The sequence below is a fragment of the Eptatretus burgeri genome, chromosome 1, assembly GCF_056783735.1.
Source record: "Eptatretus burgeri isolate ZD-2024b chromosome 1, Ebu_testis_v1, whole genome shotgun sequence".
In the NCBI taxonomy this organism is placed as follows: Eukaryota; Metazoa; Chordata; class Myxini; order Myxiniformes; family Myxinidae; genus Eptatretus; species Eptatretus burgeri.
In genome coordinates, this window is record NC_140961.1 from 94,732,204 (window position 1) to 94,759,975 (window position 27,772).

Genomic DNA, 27,772 nt, shown 5'->3' on the forward strand with positions numbered 1-27,772 from the left:
ACGTCAATGACGTCATAACGGTCATTCCGATCGAAGTCAAATTTGGTGTGTGACGTCCTTAAGGAAAGTCCTACAAAACAGTATGATCAAAACTGATGAGGTCAAAAATTGAAAATTTACGTCATCTTGTGATGTCATTTCGACGCACTTCCGATGACGTTACGTCAAATCCGACACTACATATCCGAAAGGTATCTCGTCATGGAACAATATGGCGGTGGTTGCATGTCGATAGCTGTATTATGAAGGAAGTTATGCTCAAGAGTGTTTTTGACCTTTTCATGACCTTGACCTTTGACCCGATCGCTCCCAAAATCAAATCAAATCGTGCTTGGATACTCACGAATCATCCCACCAAATTTCATGCAATTTGGTTTAATACTTTCTGAGTTATGCGAATAACAAACAAACATACATATTCACAAATAATTTAATACACAGCGACCAAAACATAACCTTTCGCAGAATGCAAAGGTAACCATTGTTTGTTTTTTTGCACATTTATGTGACTTTGCGTGTTGGAGAAAAGTAAATAACTATCTTGAAGTCATTCAACCAATTTTAATTTAATGGATTCAAATTAAACAAATAAACAAGCCAGGGAAGTTTCGGAATGAGAAAAAAATACATAAATAATAAAAACAGGAGATGTCAGAGGAGGAAAAATTCATTTGTAACCAGCGTTTAAGTCTTGGAAGATGTATCACGTGATTTGTAGACCACTCTTCTACTGCTCAGTTCCCTCACAATACCTGAAACAACACACACGTTTGTACTGTGACCAGATGGCATATAGCTAATTTGCTGAAAAAAATTTTTTATCTGATAAAAGGTACTTCCATAGATTCTGACATTTAGACAAACTAAACTTTAAAAACCCACTTAGTTCTTCGTCATTCTTATCTTTAATAAGCATGGTTGTTCAAGATTGTTGGGAACATTGCTTTCCTTTCTTCCGCTCACCTTGAGGCAATCGTCCGGTGACTGATATGGCATAAACACCAGGTTTGCTGGAACCTATGGAAATCGGATCACCACGTCACAATACACACGACTCAGTCACCGAAGGCACGTTCCGGATCGGTCCGATATCCAACTTTCTCGGCAAGTGATCAAAATGATTTTTCAAGTAAAAGTAAAAAGAATGGGGTTGATTTCCTACCCAGTCTCTGCCACTTGGCCACCCAGCTGTCCTCCGGACTCATCATGGAAATAACTCTGTGCAAACACGAGTTTATAGATTAAAAACGAGACAAACAATTATTCCCCCTTTCTGCTAACATCATTGCTCGGGGGGGGGGGGGGGAGGGGGAAGGGATTTAGGCATCAGGATGAGATGCTGAGTCAACCCCACCTGGTGTTAATTTAACAGTGGACAGGGACTTGAATTCAGGACCCAAAAGTCCAAAGCCAGCCACCTCAACCACAAAGCAAACACCAAGCTCCTTAACCTCATAACCCCATTCAACAAGCAGTATGACACAACAAAGGCCACGGAACTTTGATGTTGGTCCGGTCCTGTGACAGCCGAGCACGTGCAAACACGGACCACAAAGGTACAAGTTCCTGTTCAGTACCGTTATAGTGCCACATGAAGTGGCAAATCTCAATGTGATTTCAGGAGTCAATGGATTGCTACGATCGGGCGGCAGGATTGTGATGCGTCAGAGCTCGACTGAGATACCCAAACTGCATCTCCACGGCCCGGATGGTTCTCTGAACACGCAACCCGAGGCATGCGTCAATGCTTCACATGCCAAAGCCAGAGAAAGATTTCCAGTCCACGCAAAGTGGGAAATTATCACCCAACCTCTCCATGGTGCACCACGCTCAAAATTCTGCTTTTTTTTTTTTTTTTTTTTTTCCTCACCTTCCTAAAGACATTTGTCTCATGAGATCACCTTCCCCCTCTCAGCTTCGTTTTCCACCCGAGCTCTCAACTGACCTCACTCTCCCCCTCCCCCCTTTCTTTTTCACAGTCCTCGTGGTATCACTTCTCTCAGAAAGAGAAGACATTCCTTTCTGTTTCAGTGGATCCTAATTACCTTCACCAAAGATGACCTCCCGAGCGTCAGCACAAAAAAAAAAGACAAAAGAAAAGATCCACCCTCGCAATCACGTCAAACTCTACCCCAACTGGATAAAGCAAACTCTCTCTCTCCAGGAGTGTCACACACCACCATTTCTCACCCATCAAATGACGATGACGTGCAATCATAGACCATGTCTTTATTGCCTTTCATCTGGAGCACTTCATGACAGTTGTCACAACCTTCCAACTCAAACTGCTCCAGTGTCTTGGGTGGAAAAAAGGGGGCGGGGAGTGGGACAAGGGGGTGGGGAGTTGAAAAAGGGGGTGGGGGCGGGGTGGAAAAAGTCGGGGAGTGGGAAAAGGGGGCGGGGGATGGAAAAAGGGGACGGAGAGTGGGAGTGGGAAAAGGGGGACGGGGAGTGGAAAAGGGGGACGGGGAGTGGAAAAGGGGGACGGGGAGTGGAAAAGGGGGACGGGGAGTGGAAAAGGGGACGGGGAGTGGAAAAGGGGACGGGGGGTGGAAAAGGGGACGGGGGGTGGAAAAGGGGACGGGGGGTGGAAAAGGGGACGGGGGGTGGAAAAGGGGACGGGGGGGTGGAAAAGGGGACGGGGGATGGAAAAGGGGACGGGGGGATGGAAAAGGGGACGGGGGGATGGAAAAGGGGACGGGGGGTGGAAAAAGGGGGCGGGGAGTAGAAAAAGGGGGCGGGGAGTGGGGAAAGGGGACGGGGGTGAGAACAAGAACTAGTACGAACTACTGTACGAACGAACTACTTCAACTACTGTACGAACCAAAAAGGAATGAAGTGAGCATGTGGAGTACAGAGTGGATTACCAGCTGTTGGGAGAAGATTAACTACCTTACCAGATTTACCTCCAACAGGTGAGAAATGAACTGATGCTCTTCAGATAAGATCAGATGGTTGTTTAAAAAGTCTTTTTTTATCTTGCCAAAACGAAGTTTTTGCAAGATATTAGTCAGCTTGTATGTTTTTTTTTTGTTTTTTTTTGGTTTTTTTTGTTTGTTTTTGAGTGTTTGTTGGTCTGTAATCACGTAGAAAAAAATTCTGCAGAGCACAGTTATCATTGGAAATTTTTGTAACTTCGCATATCAGAGGCCTATAGAGGTCCCTTTCAGTGCACAAAATTTTGAAGGTCAAAGGTCAAGGTCACTTTGTCGCAAATCAGGGGAGTCGACGAAACCCTTATTTTTTGAGTAATTTTGATCGGATCGTCTTCAAACTTCATGGGAATATAGTTCATGGTCTGGCGCTCAGCTGATTAATTTTTGGTGGCGATCGGCCTTGACCTTCATATATATTTTTTTTTTGTCTGTAATCACGTATAAATCACTCTGCAGAGCACACGTGGTCACCTTTTGGCAAGATACGGGTTAACCTGCGGGTGACATTGGTTTATTTATTTATCCAAGATGGGACACAGTAAACCGTTCAAACATCGATAACGTGTGTGTGTGCGTGTGCGTGTGCGTGTGTGTGCGTGTGTGTGTGTGTGTGTGTGTCGTTCAGATCTGTCCACATTGCGATTGCCAAAGCCCAAGATTGCACAACAGGACAAGTTTATATACAGATCCGAGTGAGCGGGAAGAAGCTGTGAGGAACACACAAACATCAAACAACTCCCTTGTGGGCCACACTTCGTCTTCACAACGTTAAAAAAATCTCCCAAAACAGATTGTACAAACGTTCCCAGATTAACCATATTAGAAAACCGTAAAAATTACTTTGAGGGCGTGGAGGGGGCCCAATGGGGTCAAGAAATAGGACTTTACGTAAAAAGAGGTTTGTCACCTTTCGATTGCTTTGGGAAAAAAAAAAAAAGTTAAAATGTTTGAACCAGAAGGAAGTGACGTCATACACGGCAGAGCGTGAACCATGACAGAAAGCATTGAAATGGAACAAGTGAAACTTACCTTGACTAGAGAACAAAGCAAACACGCCCGAAGATGTTTCAGATCACGTGGAATCGTTTCAAACGACATAACGACTCAACGACGCCCCTCAAAGGAAGGCCTTTTCACAGACCGACACTGCAATCAGACACTCGAAGCCAACACTTCTTCTTCTTCTCCGTTAAAACTTAATCTTCTTCTTCCTCTTTAAAAACATGACGTCAGAGCCGCGAGATTCGATCTCCTTTTCATCCCCAAAATCAGATCGACGTGCAATGGGAAATGCAGGAATGTTCCTGTTTATTCCGGTTTGTTTCACCACATGCTCGTGTGTACTACAATTGGTTTTACCTATTTCATGAACTAAAATCTCAAGAATCTCCTTTATAAGGGGTTTTAGAGGGAAAAAAAGAGATGATCCTGGCATAAAAACCTTGAAACGAACACACCACCCAGTCAACAATAACACGTGGCTTTATTAGTCAGTTATTCATTTAATAAGGGCGAACTTCCTCCTCCCTGCCTCGTTTTATGTATAACTTGTACGGGTCCGTAGGTGAGTGCCAGTATGTGCAGCCCTCTCTCACCCCTCTCTCTCACCCCCTCTCTCTCACCCCCTCTCTCTCGCCCCTCTCTCTCACCCCCTCTCTCACCCCTCTCTCTCACCCCTCTCTCTCACCCCCTCTCTCTCACCCCTCTCTCTCACCCCTCTCTCTCGCCCCTCTCTCTCACCCCCTCTCTCTCACCCCCTCTCTCTCACCCCCTCTCTCTCACCCCTCTCTCTCGCCCCTCTCTCTCGCCCCTCTCTCTCGCCCCCTCTCTCTCACCCCTCTCTCTCGCCCCTCTCTCTCGCCCCCCTCTCTCGCCTCCTCTCGCCCCTCTCTCACCCCTCTCTCTCGCCCCCTCTCTCGCCCCTCTCTCTCGCCCTCCCCATTCTCGCCCCCTCTCTCTCACCCCCACTCTCATCCCCCCTCTCTCTCGCCCCCTCTCTTGCCCCCCTCTCTTGCCCCCTCTCTTGCCCCCTCTCTCCCCCCTAGTATCGCCCTTCCTCTCTCCCCCCTCCTCTCGCCCCGTCTCCCGTCCCCCTCTCTCGCAGATATTGGTCGACAGATAAATGGCCGTAACTTGGGAACCGCTTATCCAATTAATATCAAACCTCGAAAAGGCACATCCGCGGGTCCCCAGCAATATTCCTGGCAAGTTTCAATCAGATCGGACCGTCAATCGTGCAAAAAAAAAAATAATAATAATAAATAAATAAACATTAATTGTGACGTCATAGCACCGTGTCTTGTCATTGGTTGACAGATGAATGGCCGTAACTTGGGAACCGCTTATCCGATTAATATCAAACCTCGAAAAGGCACATCCGCGGGTCCCCAGCAATATTCCTGGCAAGTTTCAATCAGATCAGACCGTCGATCGTGCAAAAAAAAAACAATAAATAAATAAACATTGTGACGTCATTCGTGATGTCATAGCACCGTGTCTTGTCATTGGTCAACAGATAAATGGCCGTAACTTGGGAACCGCTTATCCGAATAATATTGTTGTGGTTACCAGATTCGCAAACCACCATTCAGGTCCCTTAGGTGAGGTATCTCGGTAAGTGCATGTGTAGTTAGGCCCAAACCCGTTGTCTAGTGGGAATACATGTCATTTATACGTGCTGCGACTCTTCAGGATAGCCGTTTTTCTTTTACTATCTTTATTTTGGACCAACCGCCATGATCACAACCACAACATCAACCACCGACCACAACCACCGCCACGACCTTCACGCACACCTCACAACCGTAGCATCGCCACCGTTCTTGCCCCGGGGCTGTGGGTACCGGTGTTGGACTCATGCAGAACGCGCGTCGAACAGCGTGTACAAAATCACGGATTTTCTGCTTCAAAAACGGATCAAAAACGACACACGCCCACTTTTTGCCGTCCAATCGGTGAGCGAGGGGCGATTTGGCCCCGCCTCCAGAACGATCGATATATGCAAATTTGTGGATCAAAAAGCCTTCACGCCCACTTTTTCTCGGGCCAATGGGGAGCGAGGTGAAAGGTCAAAGGGAGGGGGTCAAAGGCGAAGTTACGGGGGGATAAAAGGACGGTGTTCGTCAGTCAGAGTCAGAACGAGAGAGTCAGCAGAACGAGAGTCGGAGTCGCAAAAGGAGAGAGAGTCGCAAGCAGAACGGGGTCGGAGAGTCAAGAAGAGGAGAGTCGGAAGCAGAGGGTCAAGACTTCGCGGGCGGTGGAGCTGCTCGTCGTGTGCGTTGGAGTCGGAACGGAGGGACGGAGCTGTGGAAAGGCGGCGACACCAGACGAGGGGGTGCTCGCGTCGTGCAGGAAGCTGCACCCGAGGGAGGCCGACAGCGCGACCTGGCCGAGGTGGAGACGCTCGTCGCACATAATAAAGATCCTCTATACCCCGAGCATCAGCAACCCCCTCCTGTTTCCCCCCGCGCTGAGATAGTGCGACCAAGGGGGCCCCGTTCCCACCCCCTGCCAGGCACTGTCCACGAGGCCCGCGGGTTGCGGGGCCATCGCCGCTCCGCGTCTCATCACCAGACGGGTAGGCCCGACCCGGTCTCGGCCTCAGGCCTACCTCATTCTTGGGGGATTTCTTTTCCCTTGGTTTTGGGTATGTGTTGTCGGCGCCGTCTGTGAAGTAGAATTGTATAAGTGTTGCCGTGTGCTCGGTAGTCGGTATTAGCTCTGCACTGTGTTTTCACTTTTATGTTTGCTTTTTGTGTAAATGGAATTGTGTTTTCTTTTTTGTGTGCATTTGGTGGAATTGTATTTGTGTGCTTCCCGTGTGCCGAGAATAAATGTGCTTTATTGTTGAACTGTTCTCCCGCTTCGCTTCGTCTTTTCCCCCATTGAATCCCCATCTTGCTTCACGTAAAGGGTTGGTAGTGGGCTGAATACGCCCGATAATTAATCGAACCGTCGAGGTCGACGATAACACCGCTCGGTTATTCTGATAGTACGGAACGGGTCGCTTAAGTGGCCCGTGTCCGAAGTCGACCTGCGGCGAGGTGCGATCGCCCGGTCTACCCTCCGCGTGGGTACTTAGGTAGTTCGAATTTGGCGAGCAACCCTATCCCACGCGGGGGCTGATTGGCTCGATCGCGGTGAGACCGAAAGGTCCACCCGTGACTGGTTCCCGGCGTTAGTCCGAGAGGGTCACGACTGGATTGTCCGTCCGGTGGGCGACGTGCCGCGATTCGAGTTACGTGGCCGTTCGCACGCCGGCGGGCGCGAAGACCGCAACAATATCAAACCTTGAAAAGGCACATCCACGGGTCCCCAGCAATATTTCTGGCAAGTTTCAATCAGATCGGACCGTCAATCGTGCAAATAAATAAATTAACAAACATTAATTGTGACGTCATTCGTGATGTCATAGTACCGTGTCTTGTCATTGGTTGACAGATAAATGGCCGTAACTTGGGAACCGTTCGTCCGATTGACATCAAACCTCGAAAAGGCACATCTGCGGGGCCCGGCAATATTCCTGGCAAGTTTCAATCAGATCGGACTGGCGGTCGTCGAGAAACGGCGGTGGCAGACAGACAGACACACACACACACACACACACACACACACAGAGATTGCTGGAATTATAGATAGATGAACTTCAACGCGGGAGATGACAGACCCAACAAGCCTGGGTTTTGTTCCGTCAACAAGCTCCGGAGGGCTCGGCACTGCTGAACAACATGGCGGTCTCCATGGAAACAATGCTGTCGTGGCACTCGAATTAACGCTGTGCAGGACGTCGTTCGGACTTCAACAACGACACGATCGCCGATTCGTGGCAGTGTCAAGTAATTCCAAGCCGAAAGCACCCAATAAAAAGAGAACCATAGCCAGGCTAAAAATATCCCCGAATACACCTCTGTGAAAATCAAAGGAACAGTTTTTTTTTAAATAACTTTTACACCTCATTCTGGAAGGTATCTATATGTCTATCTGTAATTCCAGCAATGTGTGTGTGTGTGTGTGTGTGTGTGTGTGTGTGTGTGTGTGTGTGTGTGTGTGTGTGTGTCCGCTGTTTCTCGACAACCTCTGGTCCGATCTAAGGCCAAAAAAAAAAAATGTTGCATTGGCGTAACCCGCCCGACCCTAAAAATTCCGCCGACCCTACGTTTTTTTTTTTTTTTTTTGCTATCGATTTCAAGTATCTTGTTGATTGCGATCGCGATCGCAAAAACCCGGAAGTGTTTCAGACAGAACCCGCCGACAAAAAGGGTGGTACTCGAGCCGGGAGAGATTTTGGGAGGGATTTATTAGGATTTATTAAATTTTTGGATTTATTATCCAAAAATTTTGGGATTTATTAGGAAAAAATAAAAAAATAAAAAAAAAAGATCCCGACCGACCTACCCTATTTTTCAGTGACCCGTTACGCCAATGCAACATTTTTTTTTTTTTGGCCTAATTGAAACTTGCCAGCTATATTGTTGGGGCCTTGTGGATGTGCCTTTTCAAGGTTTGATATTGATCGGACAAGTGGTTCCCAAGTTATGGCCATTTATTTACCAAAACCAATGACAGGACACGGTGCTATGGCATCACAATTCTTCTTCTTCTTCGTTGTTATGACGTCACAATTGACGCTGGGGACCCGAGTATGTGCCTTTTCAAGGTTTGATATCGTTCTTCTTCATCCGTTTCAGCTGTTTCCCAAGTGGTTCCCAAGTTATGGCCATTTATTGACCAAACCAATGACATGACACGGTGCTATGACGTCACAAATTTTATTTTTTTGCACGTCCGACCACCCAAGCACGGCCACGCACGAGTTATCTTAAATTATGATATCTCTGCAAAGGGAACGTGTGAAATTCTATTCGTATTTGACTTACAGTATTTATTGCTCATTCTCATGTTCGCCGCTCGATCGATGTGAATGGTTGTGACGAAGGGTGTATTATACTCGTTTATATAGCCGGTATGGCATCCTCAATCTCACTTAATTTCTTTTGTTTTTATTATTCTTGGGTGAAGCATAAAGTAAAGGCTTTAAAAAATATATATATATCTATTTTTGAAATTCTGCCTTGCTTTACTTAATCACAAAAAGAAACACTTTTCGGTGTGTCGTGTTGAATCTGCAGGGGTGAAGAGAGACAGGACGTTTACTTGGTTTGCGAGGTGACTGACGAGGTGCGATCGGTGACCATGGGGACGAAGGGCTCGCTGAGCTGCGAATTCTGCGTGGTTTGTGATCGGGGACCAGGAGTCGGTTATCGTTGTCCACACTGTACCAGTCCATAGTAAGTCACAGGGCTTGAATACAAACGTTGGGAAAACGTTTTCGGAGCACGTGGTGTCCGTTATTGTGTTTGTTTGTTTTTGAGGAGACGGTCTCGCTTCAAAAAAAAATTTATTGCATTTGGTCACGTGATCTGACTGATGGTTTTGATCGTCGACCGTCAATCTCTTCAACACTCGAATGAATTGCCTCGGATTAGGCGGTGTATGTGGCCTTGACTGTGGGGAAAAGTCCGCTGTTTGCTTGGTTAAAATATTTCTAATGGCTCTTAAACGTTGATGGTTAGTTGTTCAGCGGACGAGTTAATATTTAAAGGTAATTTTAAACGCTAGTATACCTGATTGGGGGTATTTTTCTTCACTCTGGGCTGTGTTCACCCAAACTACAAAGAGTGAGTATCGTTGCTCGTTCTCTATCCCTATTTGTTTGTCTGAATTCATGAACAAAATCTTTGTTTTTATTTAATGAAACGTGTTTTCCTTGCATTCCAACTCCTTACCCTCACAGTTGCTCTTTGGTGTGTTACAAGCAACATAAAGGTTTGTATATTGAGTACAGTGCACATTTTGGACTTCAATAAATTGTTGAATTGGCTTTTCAATGGAAATTCCCCTCAAAATGGTTGTGGGTCGTGGTGGTGGTGGGGTAGAGGGGAGTGTTGTGACCTCACCCCTCTGTTTGGGGGTGGGAGGCTCCATGGCATGCTGGAGAGATCAGTACGTTCCTCCGCACCCCTCTGTTTGGGGGTGGGAGGTTCCATGTTGGCATGCTGGAGAGATCAGTACGTTCCTCCTCACCTCTCTGTTTGGGGGTGGGAGGTTCCTTGTTGGCATGCTGGAGAGATCAGTACGTTCCTCCTCACCTCTCTGTTTGGGGGTGGGAGGCTCCATGTTGGCATGCTGGAGAGATCAGTACGTTCCTCCTCACCTCTCTGTTTGGGGGTGGGAGGCTCCATGGCATGCTGGAGAGATCAGTCCGTTCCTCCTCACCCCTCTGTTTGGGGGTGGGAGGCTCCTTGTTGGCATGCTGGAGAGATCAGTACGTTCCTCCACACCCCTCTGTTTGGGGGTGGGAGGTTCCATGTTGGCATGCTGGAGAGATCAGTACGTTCCTCCTCACCTCTCTGTTTGGGTGTGGGAGGCTCCTTGTTGGCATGCTGGAGAGATCAGTACGTTCCTCCTCACCTCTCTGTTTGGGGGTGGGACGTTCCTTGTTGGCATGCTGGAGAGATCAGTACGTTCCTCCTCACCTCTCTGTTTGGGGGTGGGAGGTTCCATGTTGGCATGCTGGAGAGATCAGTACGTTCCTCCTCACCTCTCTGTTTGGGGGTGGGAGGTTCCTTGTTGGCATGCTGGAGAGATCAGTACGTTCCTCTTCACCTCTCTGTTTGGGGGTGGGACGTTCCTTGTTGGCATGCTGGAGAGATCAGTACGTTCCTCCTCACCTCTCTGTTTGGGGGTGGGAGGTTCCATGTTGGCATGCTGGAGAGATCAGTACGTTCCTCCTCACCTCTCTGTTTGGGGGTGGGAGGCTCCATGGCATGCTGGAGAGATCAGTCCGTTCCTCCTCACCCCTCTGTTTGGGGGTGGGAGGCTCCTTGTTGGCATGCTGGAGAGATCAGTACGTTCCTCCGCCCCCCTCTGTTTGGGGGTGGGAGGTTCCATGTTGGCATGCTGGAGAGATCAGTACGTTCCTCCTCACCTCTCTGTTTGGGTGTGGGAGGCTCCTTGTTGGCATGCTGGAGAGATCAGTACGTTCCTCCTCACCTCTCTGTTTAGGGGTGGGAGGTTCCATGTTGGCATGCTGGAGAGATCAGTACGTTCCTCCTCACCCCTCTGTTTGGGGGTGGGAGGCTCCTTGTTGGCATGCTGGAGAGATCAGTACGTTCCTCCGCACCCCTCTGTTTGGGTGTGGGAAGCTCCTTGTTGGCATGCTGGAGAGATCAGTACGTTCCTCCTCACCTCTCTGTTTGGGGGTGGGAGGCTCCTTGTTGGCATGCTGGAGAGATCAGTACGTTCCTCCTCACCTCTCTGTTTGGGGGTGGGAGGATCCTTGTTGGCATGCTGGAGAGATCAGTACGTTCCTCCTCACCTCTCTGTTTGGGGGTGGGAGGCTCCTTGTTGGCATGCTGGAGAGATCAGTACGTTCCTCCGCACCCCTCTGTTTGGGTGTGGGAAGCTCCTTGTTGGCATGCTGGAGAGATCAGTACGTTCCTCCTCACCCCTCTGTTTGGGGGTGGGAGGTTCCATGTTGGCATGCTGGAGAGATCAGTACGTTCCTCCTCACCCCTCTGTTTGGGTGTGGGAAGCTCCTTGTTGGCATGCTGGAGAGATCAGTACGTTCCTCCTCACCTCTCTGTTTGGGGGTGGGAGGCTCCTTGTTGGCATGCTGGAGAGATCAGTACGTTCCTCCGCACCCCTCTGTTTGGGGGTGGGAGGTTCCATGTTGGCATGCTGGAGAGATCAGTACGTTCCTCCTCACCTCTCTGTTTGGGGGTGGGAGGTTCCATGTTGGCATGCTGGAGAGATCAGTACGTTCCCAGTGTGAGAGTCACACCGTGTAGGCATTTGAATGCTCTGTCGGCAGTTTTAGATGTGGACCGAGCGGAGTTGTCATTTGAATGTTGACGCTGATTTAAAACCAGTCACCTTAATTGCACATAGTGTGCTGTTTCAAATGTCCTCTGACCACATCGGGGTGGTTCACCGGTGGTACCAACTCGAGCGCAAAACTGAACAAGAACGGCACTTGGTAGAGCTAATATTGTTGTGGGGTGGGGGTCGGTGGCGAGGAATGGCCGCCAGGTGGAGCAGTAGAGCCGTCTCCCACCGAACACCCGAAATTGCAGGTCGTAACCTTCGGACAACTCCGAAGGTCACGGGTCACTTAAGGACTGTGCTCGCCAATTCTGTGACAGCGTGGGGTAGGGTTAATAGCCAAATTTCAATATACCTAAATACCCAGGTTGTCAAATTATCAGGGAAGTCACACCCTCAACGGACTCTGTCGCGCCGGGTCGTTTTTGCGACCTCGGTCCGGTGTAACCGAGCGGAATTACCAAAGTCCGTCGGTCCAAACAACAACTTACAGCCCAATCGGCTTTCTGGTTCTCAAGCACGAACCGTGCTGGGTCAATATTAGAAAGCACAACATTGAACAATTGGGGGGTTTATTTATAATGGTGCAGGGGAGCACAAAAAGAGCAGAGTTAAACCGACTATCAAGAAGGAATGCAAGTAATGTACAAGGCACTTAAACAATTGTTATTTATAGACTGGGCCCACAGACACACACGCACACACCCAAAAGAAATGGTGGCCGCAGCCTTTATTTGGCCCTTCAGCTCAGGAGGGAAGGTGAGCTGAGGGCAAGAGTCTGCACTTGCACCTGCCCACCTCGTGCGGTCTGGTCGAGCTGGCTCAGTGGGACTCGAACCCATCGCCTCAACGCAGCACCAAGCACGAGGGATAGAGCGACGGACGCCAGCCAGCACGAAGGCGGACGAGGCGACAGGCGATCAAGGCCGAAAAAGCTTCCAGGCGAGGCAGATCCAGCCAGCATGACAGAACGTGCCGATCACTATCCTCTCTCTCTCGCGTGGGGTGGGGTGATCGGTCTTCTGTGGTAATCTTTGCCCTGATTGGAAAGGGTTGCGATTCGCTGGCCGTCCCTCATTGGACAGGCCCACGGTAGGCGGGGCACCTCCCACCCTTCTGGGTGGAGTCCCGATCTGAGGCGATTGTAGCTCCGCCTACCTCCTCACCTAAGACCATGTGCGTAATGGCGACCGGGTTGAGTGAGGGACGGGGTGCTGTTGTTGAAAAAAAAAATACCCTGACTAAAAAATAACTCTCAGCACACGCGCGAGATTCCCATTAGACACAAGGGAGGGATTCTAACTATAAACACATACTTATCGAAATAACTGAACGACGGGGATCGCTGACTGTCTGTGTGTGACAGGCTTCCAAATTCGTAACAATACCTCTGCCAGGCTGAACAGTTTGTTTTGTATTCCACTGGTGGGTCAGATCTGCATCCGGATCTTGATCAAAATTGAATCGGCTTGTTCTTGTCATCCACCACCCAACTCGTCCACCTTGTTTGGTCATAATCTGTCCACGTTTTGAAATATCGTGATATACATATATAATCGTTTTTGGCCCTCTATCTCAATGGTGAAGAATCACTTGGAAAAATTGAAAAATTATATACTCCAGATCTGGCTTTGGATCTTCACCGAAATCGAATCTATTCTTCCTTGTCACATACCCAACCTGTCCACCAAGTTTCATCGAAATCTGTTCATAACTTTTTGAGATATCATGCTCACAGAAAACATAACCTCCATTCACCACCACCACCACCTCCAGTGGTGGAGATGAATTGTGTCCTGTTTGAGTGGGAGTGGGACCGTGAGTGTCAATTACATATCGTTGCACCGTGACGACGTCTATATCTTACGTACAATTGGAATGTACCTTTTAGACCTTTATACAACTCAGACCATTTTTAAGACCCTTTTGTACCCTTGGATCCCTTAGAGTTAGACCCCTTTACCCCCATTTCAGACCTTTACCCCTGAGGCCATTTGGACTTTTAATTTGCAATCGATGACCTTTCATTTAGTAAATCCTTCTATTTCCTTGCCACACAAAGTGCAGGAGGAGCCAAAAAATATTGGCACCCTTGTACTTTTTTTTTCAAATAATGCACCATTTTGTTCAAGAAAAGTGTTGAAATGAAAAGATCTTTTGGTATCCACATATAAATTTCTTTGATTTGCCATGGAACAAAACAAAAAAAGCTGAAAAAATTACTAAATCTTAGCTTATTCCACACAGAACTAAAAAGGCCCGGGCAATATTATTGGCACCTTTTGGAGGTTGTTAGAAATAATTTGATTTCAAGCAGGTGATTCTCGTTTACTTTGGAATTGAACTCACCTGTGATGAGTTGCAGGTGCCTGCAAGATAAAAAAAAAAAAACTCATTCACCCAGTTTGAATGAAGAAAAGGAGTCGTTCTGCTCTTTTGTGTCACTGTATGTACCACAATGAATATGGAGAAAAGAAATAAAACCAGAGAATTGTCTGAGGAGGTCAGACACAAGATTGTTGCCAAGCATGGACAATCTCAAGGTGACAAGTCTATCTCCAGAGACCTTGATGTTCCTGTGTCCACCATATGCAATGTTATCAGGGAGTTTAAGGCCCATGACACTGTAGACAACCTCCCTGGATGTGGCGGCAAGAGAAAACTTGATTGAAGATTGCAGCGAAGGATTGTTCATATGGTGGAGAAAGCACCTCGATCAAGTTGACCTTCAGGCACAAGGTATGACAGTTTCAACTCACACCATCCGTCACCAACTCAATGAAAGGGGGTTCTATGGTAGGAGATCCATTAGGACCCCACTGCTGAGACAGAGACAGAGACAGAGACAGAGACAGAGAGAAGCCTGACTGGAGTTTTCCAAAACACACCTAAACAAGCCAAAATCTTCTGGGAGACAATTGGAGCTTTTGGGGAAAGCACATCATCTCTATGTTTACAGAAAACAAAATGAAGCCTTCAAAGAAAAGAACACATTCCCTGCAGTGAAACATGGAGGAGGTTCAGTGATGTTTTGGGGTTGCTGTGCTGCCTCGAGCACTGGGTGTCTTGAATGTGTGCACGGCATCATGAAATCAGATTACCAAGGCATTGCGGATCACAATGTTCAACCCAGTGTCAGCAAGCTGGGTCTCCGTCGAAGGTCATGGGTCTTGCAGCAGGACAACGACCCCAAACACATTTCAAAAAGCACCCAGCAATGGTTTAAGACAAAACGCTGGACTGTTCTGAAGTGGCCAGCAATTAGTCCAGATCTAAATCCCATTGAACACCTGTGGGGAGATCTGAAAACAGTAGTTGGGAGAAGGCAGCCTCCAAATCTGGGAGAACTGGAGCAGTTTGAACAAGAGGAGTGGGACAAGCTACCAGTAGAGAGGTGAAGAAAGCTCATTCATGGCTGTGGGAAGCGCTTGACTGCAGTTATTTTGTCCAAAAGTTGTGATGCCCAATATCACGTCGAGGGTGTCAATAATTTAGCCAATGTCAGTTATTTTTATTTTCTGATTTAAAAGGATATATTGTTGTGGGCCGAATATCAGCGGCGAGCACGACCGCTAGATGGAGCAGTAGAGTCGGCTCCACTGAACACCCGGAATTTATAGGTCGTCACGCCGGATAACTCCGGAGGTACGGATCCCTTACAGGACCGTGAGTCATCAATAATTCAACCGCGTGGGACAGGGTTATTTGCCAAACTTCAAAATACCAAGAGGCCCACGTGGCGAGCTACCGAGGAATTCACACCCTCGACGGAGCTCGAACGGGACGAGCCATTACCGTGCTCGACCCGTGCGTAACCCGAGCGGATGGTTACCGAGATCCCGTCGGTCCAAATGCACAACTTAACCTCGCTATTTCTCAACACGAACCGTGCTAAACCAATGAAAAACACAAAAACGAGCTGAAACATTCAACAAAATGGATATTTATTTACAATAGGGGGGAGGGAACACACAAGGAGCAGAGTTAAACCGACTAAAAGAAATGCAAGTATGTACAAGGCACTTAAACAATTCTACTTGAAGACGGGCCCACAGACACACACACACAAATACCCAAAAGAAGTGATGGCTGCAGCCTTTATTCGGCCCTTCAGCTTGGGAGGGAAGGTGAGCCGAAGGGGAGAACCTGTCTCGCACCTCCCCACCTCATGCGGTTTTCGATGATGCAGTTCAGCGGAACTCAAACCCGCAACACTGCAATGATGGGTGCCAGCCAGCGCGAAGGTGGACCAGACAGAACGCCGGCAGGCAAGACGAGACGACCAGGCGCCGAGGCTCCCAAGGCGACCAGGCGACGAGGTTCACAAGGCGACCAGGCGACGTGACCTTGACTGCCAGACAGAACACCCCGATCACTCGAACTGGCCAACGCTCCTGCCACGAGCACATCGTCTCTCTCCTCGCTGGTCCGGACAACCACACCTTCTCCTCAGGAGGGAGGGGATTCTTCTCCTTGCCACTCGTCTCCTCATTGGTCGGAACCATCGCGCGATTCCCTGGCCGTCCTCCATTGGACAGGCCCACGGTAGACTTACCCACCCTTCTGGGCGGAGTCCCGATCGGAGGCGTTTATGGCTCCGCCCACCTCCTCGCCTTCGGCCACGTGCGTAATGGGGATCGTGTTGGGTCGGAAACGGGGCGGGTGAGACGCCCACTCCTTGCCGATTGGCTAAAGAGGGACGCCATGCCTGGTAGACTCCGCCCACGCGCGCGCTTGCTGGCGAGCGTGCGAGGAATGCCGCGAGCAGAGTGTTGTCGTGTGAAAGTGAAGATGGGCGTTGTCGTTGTGGATGTAAAAATCCTAACAATAAAAACAAACAGTCATAGACTGGTACTTACGAAATCGTCAACTTGACCTCTGACCTTGTCTTATAAAAGCTGTCTCTTGAGAAGGTAGCGACACAAACCAGAAGTTTCTATGATGATTCTGTACCAAACCATCAAAAATCGAATGTTTTGGATGTTTGACCTCACTGTGACCTTGACCTTTGACCGATTTTGACCAAAATCTAATCCGCATGAGTCATCACCCTCCTGAATCACGTGGTGTAATTTGACATTGGAAGCTTCTTCCGTTCTCGAGTTATCATTTTTTGGATGTTTGACCTCACTGTGACCTTGACCTTTGACCGATTTTGACCAAAATCTAATCAGCACGAGCATCAGCCTCCTGAATCACGTGGTGTAATTTGACATTGGTTGCTTCTTCCGTTCTTGAGTTATCTGTACCAAACCATCAAAAATCGAATATTTGACCTCACCGTGACCTTGACCTTTGACCGATTTTGACCAAAATCTAATCAGCACTAGCCATCACCCTCCTGAATCAATTGGTGTAATTTGACATTGGTAGCTTCTTCTGTTCTCGAGTTATCGTGCCTACAAACAAACAGAAACGGAAGGCATCAATATTCTTACGAAATCTTTAGATTTCGTAAGTAATAACTCTGCAGCGCATGAACATTTAATTCCCATTAGATTAGGGACGGGACTCTAACTAGAAACACGTACTTACCGATATAACTGTTCTATGACGACCTGAATGTTGAGTGCAGTAAGCTTCCAGATTCGCAACAATATTAAGTTCTGAATCAAAAACAAAGCTTCTGTAATAATAACAGTGAAATAAATAATTGTGGAGATCAAATGCTTTTGTCAATTTCAACTTGTTTTTCAAGAAAATTGTGAGTTATTTGAAAAAAGTGCAAGGGTGCCAATATTTTTGACTCCGACTGTGCACCATTCAAAACAAGTTTTGGTGAGGGTCTGTAATCTGATTGCTCTTTCGAGTTTTTAGGTCATCTCGGCAGAGATGACCTAATAAAGCCGGACCAGATGTCCGTCCGTCAACAATTTTTCTTTCCGATCTTGTTGAAACTTAGTGTGTGGGTCGAGGTCTGAGTGTTGCACAACGATATAACTTTTGTCCGGGTTCAAGGTCAGGGACGAGGTCACGTAAGTTATAAAAATCGCCATTTTCAAAACCTATCTCATCTGCCATTCTACAAGATATTCGGCAACTGTTTATTGATTATGATAGTAAAAAATATTATCTTGTATCGAACCGGACAGATTTTTGAATTTCCTTCCCGTTTGATCGTCACGTGATCTGGAAGATGGCCAAAAACGCCGATGCGATTCGCAAAGAAAGAAGGAAGGAGAAATGAAATGTAAATATAAAACACATTTTTAGCCTTTTATATTTATACATTTTCCGCCGAAGTTGCAACAGTTTCAAAACCCGAAATGTAAACGTTGGCATTTATTTTCAAAATATAATTTCGTGCGCGCACGCCAAAATGCCGAGTCATCTTTAACCAAATTGCGCAGTAATCCGGTCATGGCGTCTGAACAGTGGCCAGCGTGGTTCAGATTGACTGTGGTTTCTGGGACGAAGGTGATTTTTTTTTTTTTTTTTTTTTTTTTTTTTTGTATACCTTGGTCGAGGCTCGTATGAGAGCAAACACACAACTCACAGCAAGGAGGCATGAGACGAGGGGCGGGAGTGGAAGGGACAAAACAGTGGGGAACAGACACATTAGGTGAACTGTGGAAGGGATGGGGATGGGACGGGGAACATGGCGAAGAGAACATGGACATTTCAGTGACTTTCAGGAAGGAAAGCTGGAGAAATGAAGGAAGTGGGCTTGGGTGGATTATCGGGGGTAGAAAAGATCGAGGATTTAGATGGGGGAAGATAAGAGGTGGTGGTGAACAGCTGTTTTGAAAGCCTGGAGGGAAGAATGGGAAAGAATAGAGTGAGGAAGTTTATTCCAAAGGCGGGAAAAAAGAGGAATGAAAGAGTGAAGATGAGCAGTGATTCGTGATTTTGGTAGTTTTACCAGAAGGGGGTTGTTGGCGGACCTTGAGCGCCCTGTGGAAATGTGGTGGGGACAAATCGCAGAGAGAGCAGGGGGGGCAAGACTGGAGAGGAGTCGGTAGAAGACAGAAAGACCACCGACCAACCTGCGGTGATTGAGTGAGAGGCCCAAAGACTCAGCTTCATTGCGGGAGATGCCGATCTTAAATGCCCTGGTTTCGACAGCATTAAGCCGAGAAAGGTGGGAGGCAGGAGCACCAGCCCAGAGGGGAGAGCAGTACTCCATCAGGCTACGGACAAAAGCTTTGTAAGTGGTCAGGAGCTCAAGAGGGCCGAGGAAGGACTTAGCACGACGGAGGATTCCCAGTCGGCGACTGGCTTTTGAGGCGAGGTTGGAAATGAGACTTTCCCAGGAAAGGTCATGGCAGATAGTGAGACCTAGAAGCTTGAAAGAAAAGACTTCTTCCAGAGGATTGTTGAGAAAGTAGATGGGGGGGTTTTGTAAACGGTCCTTTCGAAGAGACATAGTGAGAGTGTGAGATTTGTCTGGATTGAAAGACATGTTCCACGTGTTGGACCAGTTTGTGATTTTATCCAGATCTGCAGTGAGCGAAGAAGCTGCTGCTTGCCGGTCTGAGGGATGACAGATGGTACGGCAGAGGGTGGAGTCGTCGGCAAAGAGAAATAGAGGATTTTCCAGAGAGTCCGAGAGATCATTGATGAAAACCAGCAAAAGAACAGGGCCCAGAACGCTACCTTGAGGAACTCCAGCCTGCACAGGAAGAGGGGATGAAAGAACTCCATTTAGGGCCACACGTTGACTGCGACAGGAGAGGAAGTCTGTGAGCCATGAGTGGAGATGGCCTTGAATACCATGGGAAAAGAGTTTGGTGAGTAGGGCAGGGTGCCAGACTGTGTCAAAAGCACGTGATATGTCCAGGGATACGGCTCGGATTTTCTGTCTGGCATTGAGGACCTCCATCCATTGATGGGAGAGCAGAAGCAGCATATCCAGGGTTGAGTGACCTGGTCTGAAACCAAATTGATGATTGGAAATCAAGCCATTGGAGAAGAGGAAGGATTTCATATCTGAAGCGATGATGGATTCCATCACCTTGCTGATGATTGGGAGAAGGCTGATTGGTCTGTAGTTATAGGGATCTGTTTTTGCACCTTTTTTATGCAGGGCAGTGATGTTGGCAGATTTCCAAGCAGATGGCAGATGACCTTGAGCAAATGAGAGGGTGAATAGAACAGAGAGAGGGTGAGCAAGAGCAGAAGAGCAGGCTTTGAGGACACGTGGGCTGATGCCGTCTGGACCGGTTGCAGAATCTGACTCGAGGTTTGAAAGCAAGCTCTCCACCTTCTCAGGAGAAAAGGATACAGAGTCCAGGGACAGTTGGGTGTGACTGGGTAAAGTGGGTAGAGATAGTGATGGGTTTAGGACACAAGATTTAGCTGCAAAAACCGAGTTTCGACATTCAGCTTTATCACGTGTGGAATCAGCAGTGCGGCCATTTGAGGTAAGGGAGGGGATGGAGGGGGAACATACACCAGAAACAGATTTGATTAAACGCCACCAGGATTTTGAGGAGGGAGAGAGGTTTGAGAGTTCAGACTTGAGATGAGAAAGATGTTGTTTTCTGGCTCTCCTGAGGGTAGATACACACTTGTTCCGAGCTTTGTGGAAAGAACTGAGATTGCCCTCAGTTGGGTTTGCTTTCCATGAGGCAAAGGCAAGTTGTTTCAGGACAACTGCCTCGCCACAAGCTTCAGTAAACCAAGGGCGGGAGGAAGGGTAAGACAACTGAACACGAGAGGGGATAAAACTGTGCATGAGGGAGAGCAAGTTTCTTTGAAAGAATTCCCAGGATGAGTTGATGTTTGAGAAAGTAGTGATAGGAGACCAGTCTGTCAGTTTGATGGCTGCTCGGAGACCCTGCCAGTCGGCTTGAGTGAAATGCCAGACTCGACGGCGGTGAGGTGGTTCTCTGATAACAGCCAGAGAGATGTCCACTTTGACAAGGACGTGGTCAGAAGAACCAATTGGAGCGAAGGAAGAGCAGCAGATTTTGTCAGGGAAATTTGTCAAAACCAGATCCAGAAGAGATGGAGTACCATTGGTTGAGATCCGGGTCGGGAAGTTGACCGATTGAGTCGGTCCCAATGAGTCGCAGAAAGCTTTTGCTGAGGTGCCATGGCAGGTGAGAGAGGTACCCACACCTAGCCAACTGGCGTGATGACAATTTAAGTCACCACATAAGAGGAAGAGAGAGTTTGGATGAGAAGATAGAAGATGGTCCATGTTTTCGGATAGTGAGGTGTAGATGGAGTCATCACTGTTCGGTGGACGGTACAGTACACATATAAACATGAGGTGGGAGTGGAGGGGAAGCCGAAGCCAGAGGTATTCCTGGGGGTGTGGGGGAGTGAGAGCAGTGCATGGAGAGTGAGGAATAGAGTCTTTGATGAAGAGAGCAACACCTCCACCAGGACGAGGCTCAGGTCTGTCATACCGTAAGAGGGAGTAGCCAGGGAGAGATACTTCGGAGTCAGACACGTCTTGGGAGAGGAAAGTTTCTGTTCGGCAGATAATGTCTGGTTTGTCAGTGGCAACCTGTATGGATGATCTGAAAGGTTTGAGCGAAGGCCCCGGATATTTGAGGTCCACACTTTTAATGAAGAGGAAGGGGAGGAGGCTTTGGGTGCAGGAGGTGGAGGGGGAGGGGGAGGGTAGGACAAGGGACGAGGGGGGCAGGTAAGGAGGGTTGCTGAAGGAGTGTGGGGTATTGCAGAATAACGAGGGCAGGGGGCCGAATGAGGAGGAGAAAAGGCTCTGTGGTGCTGGGGGAGAGGGGGGACAAGAGACAAGGAAGAAGGCAGTTGAGGATTTGAGGATGTGGAGTGAAGAGATGGAGGTGAGAGGGCAGTGGAGGGAGGCAGGTTGGTGGATGAGAGAGGGGGCAACTTTGAGAAGGAAGAGTGAGGGGGATGAAAGGTGGGAGAAAGGTGAGGGGGGAATTTTTGAGAGGTGAGAGGGAGGCTTGGAGGGAGAAGTGGGATGGTTGCTTTGAGAGTGAGAGTGAGGGGTGAGGGGGGTGAGTTGGCACTGAAGTTGGAAAAAAAGAATGGTTGATGGAAAGCGAGCATCCATGGCAAACTGTGGTTTTTAAAAGTTTTAGGTCAGAGATGCGATTTAACACAATTCTTGATGGATGCAATGAAGGCGAATTCAGAGAATGGAGAGAAGAAGCGCTGTAATAGTTGGATTTTTTAGGCAAGGAATGAAGGAGAGGTCGAAATGAGAGCAGTCTGTTAAAATAGCAGAAGAGTAGTGCATTGTGAAACAGTAAAGAGTACCACATGTGTGAGAGAGGAAGATGAAGCATTATAAGATCGTTTTTGTTGTTAAAAATAATGTATGAGAGAGTTCAACAGATTAGGTCATGGAAGTGTAAAAAAAAAAAAAAAAAAAAAAAATCGAGGAAGAAGACGAGGAGGAAGTTAAGAGGAAGAAGAATCGGGAGAAGGTGAGCGTGTTGTTGTTGTTGTTGGGTATATATATATATATATATATATATATATATATATATATATATATTGTTGTTAATATTAATGTATGAGAGAGTTCAACAGATTAGGTCAGGAAGTGTAAAAAAAAAAAAAAAAAAAAAATCGAGGAAGAAGACGAGGAGGAAGTTAAGAGGAAGAAGAAGAAGCAAAATCGGGAGAAGGTGAGCGTGTTGTTGTTGTTGTTGTAGGGTATTTTTTTATTTTTTTTTTGAGATAAGAAAGAGATTAGTTGGGAGAATGGGGGATGTTTGGAAAGTGGGGAGGATCAAAATTGAAGGTAATGGGGAGAAAAAACAAACAAACAACAAAAAAAAAACGATCGAACACCGAGTGGAACCGGTAGGCCTCAAGTCTAGGCCGAGGCCTTAAGCACAGGTAAGAACGTCGACAAAAATACTCACAAAATAGCACGATTTTTGAAACAAAACCGAACTAGCAACACACAGTAACATGTAGGTGAGAAAATTAAACAGTTAAAACGGGACAAATAACAACCGGAAACTTAGCTTTGAGAACGTCAGCAGGGAGCCCCGAAGGAGACCTCTTGCTGCTCCAAAACCGGAGATTGTTAAGATGCTTTCTGATTGTTAAGATGCTTTCTTTCTGATTGATGCTTTCTGATTTTCGGAGATGCTTTCTGATTGTTAAGAAGTATGTCGGCGGTATAAATTTGAGTGACTATTGGTGATTTAATCACGCAACATCTTGACAACGAAAAATTCTGGCCAAACGATTGCATCAATTCAGTGCATCAGCAGGGATAATTCGTAGGCTCCTCTCGATCGTGCCAATATGTAACATAATCACCGGCGGACATAGGGCTGCAGGCTGTGGGTCGAGGCCACGGATCCTGGATGAGGGGATAAGTGATAAATTATGCTACATGCTTTGGGCTTTCTGATTAATACAGTGGGGAGAACAAGTATTTGATACACTGCCGATTTTGCAGGTTTTCCCACTTACAAAGCACGTAGAGGTCTGTAGTTTTCATCATAGGTACACTTCAACTGTGAAAGACGGAATCTTAAACAAAAATCCTGAAAATCACATTGTATGATTTTTAAATAATTAATTTGCATTTTATTGCATGAAATAAGTATTTGATACATCAGAAAAACAGAACTTAATATTTGGTACAGAAACCTTTGTTTGCAATTACAGAGATCAGACGTTTCCTGTAGTTCTTAACAAGGTTTGCACAGACTGCAGCAGGGATTTTGGCCCACTCTTCCATACAGATCTTCTCCAGATCCTTCAGGTTTCGGGGCTGTCGCTGGGCAACAAAGACTTTCAGCTCCCTCCAAAGATTTTCCATTGGGTTCAGGTGTGGAGACTGGCTAGGCCACTCCAGGACCTTGAGATGCTTCTTACGGAGCCACTCCTTAGTTGCCCTGGCTCTGTGTTTCGGGTCGTTGTCATGCTGGAAGACCCAGCCACGCCCCATCTTCAATGCTCTTGTTGAGGGAAGGAGGTTGTTGGTCAAGATCTCGCGATACATGGCCCCATCCATCCTTCCCTCAATACGGTGCAGTCGTCCTGTCCCCTTTGCAGAAAAGCATCCCCAAAGAATGATGTTTCCACCACCATGCTTCACGGTTGGGATGGTGTTCTTGGGGTTGTACTCATCCTTCTTCTTCCTCCAAACACGGCGAGTGGCGTTTAAACCAAAAAGCTCTATTTTGGTCTCATCAGACCACATGACCTTCTCCCATTCCTCCTCTGGATCATCCAGATGGTCATTGGCAAACTTCAGACGGGCCTGGACATGCGCTGGCTTGAGTAGAGGGACCTTGCGTGCGCTGCAGGATTTTAATCCATGACGGCGTAGTGCGTTAATTATGGTTTTCTTGATACTGTGGTCCCAGCTCTCTTCAGGTCATTGACCAGGTCCTGCCATGTAGTTCTGGGCTGATCCCTCACCTCTCATGATCATTGAGGCTCCACGAGGTGAGATCTTGCATGGAGCCCCAGACCGAGGGAGATTGACTGTTATCTTGAACTTCTTCCATTTTCTAATAATTGCGCCAACAGTTGTTGCCTTCTCACGAAGCTGCTTGCCTATTGTCCTGTAGCCCATCCCAGCCTTGTGCAAGTCTACAATTTTGTCCCTGATGTCCTTAGACAGCTCTCTGGTCTTGCCCATTTTGGTGAGGTTGGAGTCTGATTGAGTGCGGACAGCTGTCTTTTATGCAGATAACGAGTTCAAACTGGTGCAGTTAATGCAGGCAATGAGTGGAGAATGGGAGGGCTTCTTAAAGACAAAACTAACAGGTCTGTGAGAGCCGGAATTCTTACTGGTTGGTAGGTGATCAAATACTTATTTCATGCAATAAAATGAAAATTAATTATTTAAAAATCATACAATGTGATTTTCAAAATTTTTGTTTTACATTCCATCTTTCACAGTTGAAGTGTACCTCTGATAAAAATTACAGACCTCTACGTGCTTTGTAAGTGGGAAAACCTGCAAAATCAGCAGTGTATCAAATACTTGTTCTCCCCACTGTATATCAATGAGTACATTCCATAATTAATGAATCTGGCATACAAAATGTTTTTTTCATACCTGACATGTTACTTTGTGCAGTGTCACGAAACTTCTGTGGATTTAATAATTAATGAATTTGCTGGCTCTAACGATTTTTCAAACCTCAATATCTCAACAAATACTTGGCCAATTTTCATTCTGAAAGTTGCATTATAATCAGTGAAGAATAATCTACAGGATTATCATAATCTCCGAGAGCTAAGCCTATTTTATCGTTTTTTTTTTTTCCACAACCGGAAGTGAAATGTCCCCAGAGAGTGGACGGACCAGAAAACCACGTATTGCACTTACTGTGTTAATCCGCGTACTAAATGAACAATACATATTTATTAATTATGTCATTAGTAGTATTATCCTAGTGTATCTCTGTGAACTATTTCAATCTAAACGGTTACTTTGGACTGTTTTGCGGTTACCTGAACTGAACATTGAGAACTTGTGATATTATAGAGATGACTGTCACCCCCATACGGGGGTAATTTTCTATTTTTTGTTTTTGTTGTTGCCTTCAAATGCTGAGTAAATTGCATGTTTTCATTTGAATTACAGCTCAAGTAAACTCAACTGTTATTTAAGGTGTCTTTGGTTGAACATCGTGTTGTGGATCGAGTCGTCCGTGTTGGTGCATGTTTTTTAGATGCCTGCACTCAAGGTTCCAAAGTCACTGCTTCATTGGCACCTGAGGAAAATGTACTGAAAGGTGTGTTTGTGGTCATGGCCCTCATTTATTATTTACATTCTTAAAACTATCCTTTTTGCTGCAATTCAAAGATACTTGTGTCATTCATGTTTGCTTATTGCTCCCATGTAAAAATGCTATTTTATTCCCAAACCAATTCATGTATTCAGCTTCCTGTGTCCAAATTTATCCCCACATCCCACCATCCTTGTCTTGTTTCAATGTTCATTAACCTCCACCCATCAAAGGGGAAGATGTAGAATTGGGAGAAGATGAAAGTTCTGATCGTGTCCCTCCATCTTGCCTTGCACGACTTGGTAAGGTTCAGCTTTTGCTGAAACTTCTTCTTGTCGACCTTAAATGACAATGATTCGTTTTTTCACCTTTTTATTGTTTTTTTTTCCCTCCCTCCCCCCATCCTTTAGCCCAGAGTGAACCTCTTCTCCTCTGCATGCGTGACTCATTTTTGCGTTCAATGCTCAGGCGGTTAGACGGCCTCAGCAAGAATGCAGATCTCTGTGGAGAAGCCATTTGTGATGCTATGGCTGTACCAGAGTTTGAAAACTTTGCTGACATTTGTCTCAAGGTGGTTAATGCAGAAGTAAACAAAGCGACGTGAAATGCTGTTATTTTCCAATTCTGTCGCAAGCATCTAGTTTCTTGAAATTTGCTCTTTGTCTGTCACTAATACAGCCTTCTAGTTTCACTTTCATGACAAATGCATCTTGTCCTCTTGTTCTTAAATGTATTTTGTCTGAAATGTCCAAATTCATGCTTTTTACTGAACTTCAGGTTGGAGGGAGGGTTTTGTAAAAAATATATAATTTTTCCATGTTCCTGATGAAGACCAAAAAAAAATGAAAAGCGTACCTTGGCCTTAGGCCAAAGGTTATCTTGCCCAAAGACCTTGATTTGAGAGTTTCATTTTTTTATGAAAAATCAGTTTTTTCGTAATGACGTCATAACGACGAAATTTTTATATATCTGAGAAACGCTCTTCTCGGGCTTCAATTTGAGGTACTACTCTATTGTTAGTCAAATATTTAAAAATGACCTTCATGAAGGTCAACTTCGACCTGAGGTGCTAACCATGAAGGTCAAGGCCGATCGCCACCAAAAACTAATCAGCTAAGCGCCTATCGATATGCTTTATATCCACCAAGTTTGGAGATGATCCGATAAAATTTACTCAAAAGCTAAGGGTTTCGTTGATTTTGATGTTTGACCTTCTGGTGACCTTGACCTTTGACCTTGACCTTCGAAATTTTGGGCGTCGAAAGCTATTGCGCTCACGAGTATACATGTCAAGTTTGAGAGCCATTGCTTTAGAACTGTGACTTAGAGAGCAAGTTGAAAATCAATTGTAACAGACAAATATATAAATATACAAACAAATCGATCGAGTAACATATCTTGCTTTGGCAAGATAAAAAACCAGGCCATTCATGAACTGTCGTAGCTGAGCCTTGCCGACTGTGCAACTCGTACTCATGCCTCTATTTTTGAAAATGATCATCCAAACTACAACCAGCTGTTTGCAGACATGAAGCTGACTATGACTTTTACTAACGTTCAGTAACGTTTGCCAGATAGCAGTTTCTGTCATGTCATGGCCTGTGTTTGATGTATTCACCAGCCTCAGATTATTATTATTATTATTTTATGTTTTTTAATTGTGACTGGAAAAGTAATGTACCAGACTTACCCAATATGTGACTCAAGTCACTCAAACATTTCTCATGCTTTGCACACGTTTTGAGTGGTGCAGGGTATAACACAATAGATAAGTGGTGCAATCTCTGGACAAACAACATTGCGAACAAACGTGTGGTGAATAATCCGACAGCAGAGCCTCCAGGTTTCAACGTCCCCCAGAAACAGTGGTCTGTGCTGAATCGGATCTGTACCCTCCAGTGCAAGGACATCACACCGCCTTCACAAATGTAACTTCAAAGACAGTCCAGCATGTGACTGCAGTCTCCCAGTTCAGACTATTCATCACATTGTGAACGAGTTATCACTTACGGCAATTTGATGAAGGATTTAGGGCAATCCATCTAACAGTCAGTGCTGTGACTAAGCTGTCCAATTTCGACTTGGACCTTTGAGTTGTAATTTGTCATGCGCAAGAAGAAGACCAGACTTGGTGAAGAAAGTAATTTGACATGCCAAACACTCATGGTGATCGCAACGTTCATTTTGGGGAGTGCGTTGACAGGAATGGTGATCATTTGTGAAACATTATTTTACAAATATGAACGGTGCATACTGGCGACCGGGTTTACGTGTAATAAACCGTTCTTTTTACTTTAA

The 27,772-nt window shown here is 46.5% G+C and overlaps 2 protein-coding genes across 3 annotated transcripts; one reads left to right on the forward strand and one right to left on the reverse strand.

Moving 5' to 3' along the window:
• Positions 1-541: 541 nt before the first annotated feature.
• Positions 542-4,244, reverse strand: SUPT4H1 (SPT4 homolog, DSIF elongation factor subunit). The gene is made up of 5 exons (XM_085891979.1): positions 3,966-4,244; positions 2,191-2,297; positions 1,163-1,218; positions 964-1,017; positions 542-752 (listed from the first exon to the last, which is right to left on the reverse strand). Exons 1-5 carry the CDS (start codon positions 4,032-4,034, stop codon positions 685-687), a joined length of 354 nt encoding a protein of 117 aa, XP_085748105.1. The 5' UTR covers positions 4,035-4,244; the 3' UTR covers positions 542-684.
• On the forward strand, positions 2,762-27,772 carry ZNHIT3 (zinc finger HIT-type containing 3). 2 transcript variants are annotated; one of them, XM_085891959.1, is made up of 6 exons: positions 2,762-2,915; positions 9,065-9,223; positions 9,730-9,761; positions 25,418-25,480; positions 25,708-25,776; positions 25,885-27,772. In XM_085891959.1, exons 1-6 carry the CDS (start codon positions 2,845-2,847, stop codon positions 26,076-26,078), a joined length of 588 nt encoding a protein of 195 aa, XP_085748085.1. In that variant the 5' UTR covers positions 2,762-2,844; the 3' UTR covers positions 26,079-27,772. The 2 variants fall into 2 exon arrangements, with proteins under 2 accessions (XP_085748085.1, XP_085748093.1); XM_085891967.1 differs by lacking the exon at positions 2,762-2,915 and adding an exon at positions 4,423-4,500.

What these genes read in the sequence shown, in the direction of transcription:
- ZNHIT3 (XM_085891959.1), top strand. Translation starts at nt 2,845, where the DNA reads ATGTGGAGTACAGAGTGGATTACCAGCTGTTGGGAGAAGATTAACTAC. An exon ending in TGAGGAAAATGTACTGAAAG is followed by an intron (nt 25,481 to 25,707) that starts GTGTGTTTGTGG and finishes CACCCATCAAAG; the next exon opens with GGGAAGATGTAGAATTGGGA. An exon ending in ATCTTGCCTTGCACGACTTG is followed by an intron (nt 25,777 to 25,884) that starts GTAAGGTTCAGC and finishes CCCATCCTTTAG; the next exon opens with CCCAGAGTGAACCTCTTCTC.
- SUPT4H1 (XM_085891979.1), bottom strand. Translation starts at nt 4,034, where the DNA reads ATGTCGTTTGAAACGATTCCACGTGATCTGAAACATCTTCGGGCGTGT. An exon ending in TGCTTTGTTCTCTAGTCAAG is followed by an intron (nt 2,298 to 3,965) that starts GTAAGTTTCACT and finishes TTTCCACCCAAG; the next exon opens with ACACTGGAGCAGTTTGAGTT. An exon ending in CACCGGACGATTGCCTCAAG is followed by an intron (nt 753 to 963) that starts GTGAGCGGAAGA and finishes GTGTTGTTTCAG; the next exon opens with GTATTGTGAGGGAACTGAGC.